Consider the following 3389-nt stretch of genomic DNA (forward strand, 5'->3'; position numbering starts at 1 on the left):
GTTTTTCAATGGAATTTCAAGAGTGCTGCTATTGTAAATATTTTCTCAGAAACAGAAACTTAGGGAAAAATAGATAAAAAGAGAAATAAAAAATAAAAAGAAACATTTTAAAAATCGCTACAGAAATAAATAAAACAAGGGGGTTCAAGCTGGGAAAAGATGAACTACCAGGGTTGTCTGGCTTTTTAGATTACGGTTAGAGAATAAAATAGGCTGTAGATTTTAGCTGGGGGGGGGAAAGAGAAAATAAACCTTATACAGTTTTTAATTTTTATATTAAAGTATATCGCGGTCAGTCTTGGAGCTGAGGTTGGATGTGTGTTTTTTAAAGCTCTGCCTGTATCATTGCATTGGAGCCTGGTCCTGCCCCTTCCCGGTTGCACAGACTGTTCTATTCTCAGTTGGACCTTTTATGACCCCCCCCCCCCCGAAAAAAAAAAATAAAATAACCCCTTTATTGTTTTGTTTTTTTCGTTGTTCTGTTTTTTAAATGAAGCTGTGGCGCCCGCCGCTCAGGTGCTGCTTTCCGTGCAGCCTGTACAGAAGGCGGCAACTGGGGTTCAATAAATGACTGAGCAGCAATGGCACTCCGGGGGGCTCCCCGCTCCTTTATTTTGCCCTCATGGAGCCGAGGCCCCAGGGGACTGGACTGGACCTCGGCGCTTGGGCCACGTGCGGGGGGGGGCGGGGGGCAGTCCTGATCTCGTTTTTCAGTGCATTTTTAAAGGACTTATTTTAAATTAATTATTTTACCATTATCTACATTTTCATCACCATTGGGTCACTATTAATAATTGATTTCTTATAATCAATGACTTGTGAGACCCTCTTTATTATTAGCGCTAGTGTGATGGATTGCCTACAACCACCAGTGGCTCCTGACCATTTGTTTGACACCCTCCTACTACCACTACTAACTGTGTTTGGTTTCCTACAACCACCAATGACTTGGGATTATTGGTCATTTGAGACCCTCACTATTATCCCTATTGTGATTAATTTCCAATAACTACCAATGGCTCATAATTATTTATCACATGGGACCCTCATTATAATTATCACTATTAATCGATTGGTTTCCTTTAACCACCGATGATGTGACTGCTATTATTGATCAGTGGAGACCCTCGTTATTACCCCTATTGTGATCGACTCCCTATAATCAGCAATGGCTCATAATTACTGATCAGTTGGGGCCCTCATTATTATTCTTATCACTATTCATTGACTGGTTTCCTACAGCGACCAATGCCTCGTGGCTGCTCTCGCTGATCACTTCTTTGACGCCCTCGTTCTCAGCACTAGTCACTGCGCTCGAGTTCCTCTGACCAACGACTCGTGATTGTTACCGATCATTTACTTGGCGCCATCCCCGATATTAATGATTCCTGCCCTTCAGCTAATCGGGGAGCGCGGACGCCCGGGCTCCTTCCCCAGCTCGGCGAGAGGCACCCGGCTCGTTCCCGTCCAAGGGCACGTGCTTCCGGGATCAAAAGTCATAGGGGTCGCGGCGCCACTTCCGTGCCCTGTTCGCTGCTTCCGCTCACGTGACGGCTCCTGGCGGAAGTCCCGGGGCCGGGCGGAAGTGGAGCACCGGATCCGGCGGCGCTGCGCCCGGTGCTGCAGGGAGGCGGGCGGGGGCAGCCATGGAGGTGAAGTCCGCGGCCCCCGCCCCTGCCCTTGTCCTGGGGGTCCGGGTCTCCCGGCAGGAGCGAGTGGGGCAGAGACCCCCGGGTTGTTGCGGCCTCTCCTGGTGCTGCTCCCCTGGCCGCGGGCCCTCCTGGCGGGGGCCTGGCCCCAACTTGGTATCGTGGGGTTGCTCCGGCCCCCGGGCGGGGCCTTGCTGACTCCTCTCGTCCGCAGGGCGCCGTTCCTGAGAGCGTCGCCGAGAAGGCCCCCCCCACGCCGGAGGGTGAGGGCCGGGCTCCGAGCGGGGGGGGGCAGTCTGGATGTGGGCTGGGGGGCAGGGGGCAAGCAGTGCCGGTCCCCGATGCCTCTTCTCCCCTCCCCCCCCAGACGCAGAGTCCAACAGCGGGATCTACACCTGCTTCATGAGGTCCCATCGCTGCTACGACCTCATCCCCACTAGCTCCAAGCTGGTCGTCTTCGACACCTCCTTGCAGGTAGATGATGGTCTCCGGGTGCTGGGCTGGGCCCTGGGGGCAGGAGCGATAGTGCCTGCCCATTTCCTGGGCTGCGGATGCGTGGGGCTGGGAACGGAGAGGGTTCCATGGGGCTGCTGGGGCCCCCCCAGCCCTGACATCCGCCCGCGCATCTGGCTGCAGGTGAAGAAGGCCTTCTTTGCGCTGGTCACCAATGGCGTGAGGGCTGCCCCGCTCTGGGACAGCAAGAAGCAGAGCTTTGTGGGTGAGCTAGGGACACAGCCGGGGCATGGGAGGGAGGGAGGATCCCTGGGACGTGGGGCACAAGGCACAGCCCCCTCACTCCCTCTTCCCCTTCAGGGATGCTGACCATCACCGACTTCATCAACATCCTCCATCGCTACTACAAGTCGCCCATGGTAATGACGGGTGCTGGAGGGGGCTGGGGCTTCACCCTCCTAGCTTGGGAGCTGCCTGGGGCCTGGTGCTCTGTGGCTGCTGTCTGGGAGCTGCCGCACCCCTGCCAGGACTAACTTGCCCTGTGTTTCCAGGTGCAGATCTACGAGCTGGAGGAGCATAAGATAGAGACGTGGAGAGGTGAGAGGGGCCGGGGGTGCAGCAGGGAACGGGGCTGGTGTTGCATGGGGAGCCTGTGGAGGGGACAGGGCTCCTCCCGGGCGTTCCTTTGGCAGCAGCACCACCCACCAGTCTTGCACCTGGCACTGGCCTTACCTGGCTGAGTCTGTTTCCTCTTGCCTGGTAGAAGTCTACTTGCAAGACTCCTTCAAGCCTCTGGTGTGCATCTCCCCGAATGCCAGGTGAGCCCTGTGACGCTGGGTGGGGAGGGAGGGGCCGGCAGGTGATGCCAGGTAGCCATAGGTCACGTCTCCCCGGCAGCCTCTTCGACGCAGTCTCCTCGCTGATCCGCAACAAGATTCACCGGCTGCCTGTCATCGACCCTGACTCGGGCAACACCCTCTACATCCTCACGCACAAGCGCATCCTCAAGTTCCTCAAGCTCTTTGTGAGTCCTGGGGGTGGGGACGGCGATTCCTGGGGTGGGGGGCCAAGCCGGGCAGCTGTGCCTGACCCCCTGGCCCCTGCAGATCACAGAGGTGCCAAAGCCGGAGTTCATGTCCAAGACGCTGGAGGAGCTGCGGATTGGCACCTATAGTAACATCGCGATGGTGCGCACCACCACGCCCGTCTACGTGGCCCTCGGCATCTTCGTGCAGAACCGCGTCTCTGCCCTGCCCGTGGTGGACGAGTCAGGTGCAGTGAAGTTGG

The 3389-nt window shown here is 56.5% G+C and overlaps 1 protein-coding gene across 2 annotated transcripts in view; it reads left to right on the forward strand.

Annotated features, from left to right (window-relative positions):
* The first annotated feature begins 1863 nt into the window (after positions 1-1863).
* The window catches only part of PRKAG1 (protein kinase AMP-activated non-catalytic subunit gamma 1), an 8143-nt gene continuing 6617 nt past the window's right edge, over positions 1864-3389 (forward strand). Inside the window, exons 1-8 of one of the 2 annotated variants that reach the window (XM_019501193.1) lie at positions 1864-1918; positions 2017-2123; positions 2286-2367; positions 2463-2521; positions 2654-2699; positions 2866-2920; positions 3000-3126; positions 3209-3374. In XM_019501193.1, coding sequence (XP_019356738.1) covers positions 2052-2123; positions 2286-2367; positions 2463-2521; positions 2654-2699; positions 2866-2920; positions 3000-3126; positions 3209-3374 — 607 coding nt within the window. In that variant the 5' untranslated portion in view covers positions 1864-1918; positions 2017-2051. The remainder of the gene's footprint in view (positions 1919-2016; positions 2124-2285; positions 2368-2462; positions 2522-2653; positions 2700-2865; positions 2921-2999; positions 3127-3208; positions 3375-3389) is intronic. The other variant, XM_019501202.1, reaches the window with a different exon arrangement.

The sequence above is a fragment of the Gavialis gangeticus genome, unplaced genomic scaffold, assembly GCF_001723915.1.
Source record: "Gavialis gangeticus isolate Ggan-Ray unplaced genomic scaffold, GavGan_comp1, whole genome shotgun sequence".
In the NCBI taxonomy this organism is placed as follows: domain Eukaryota; kingdom Metazoa; phylum Chordata; order Crocodylia; family Gavialidae; genus Gavialis; species Gavialis gangeticus.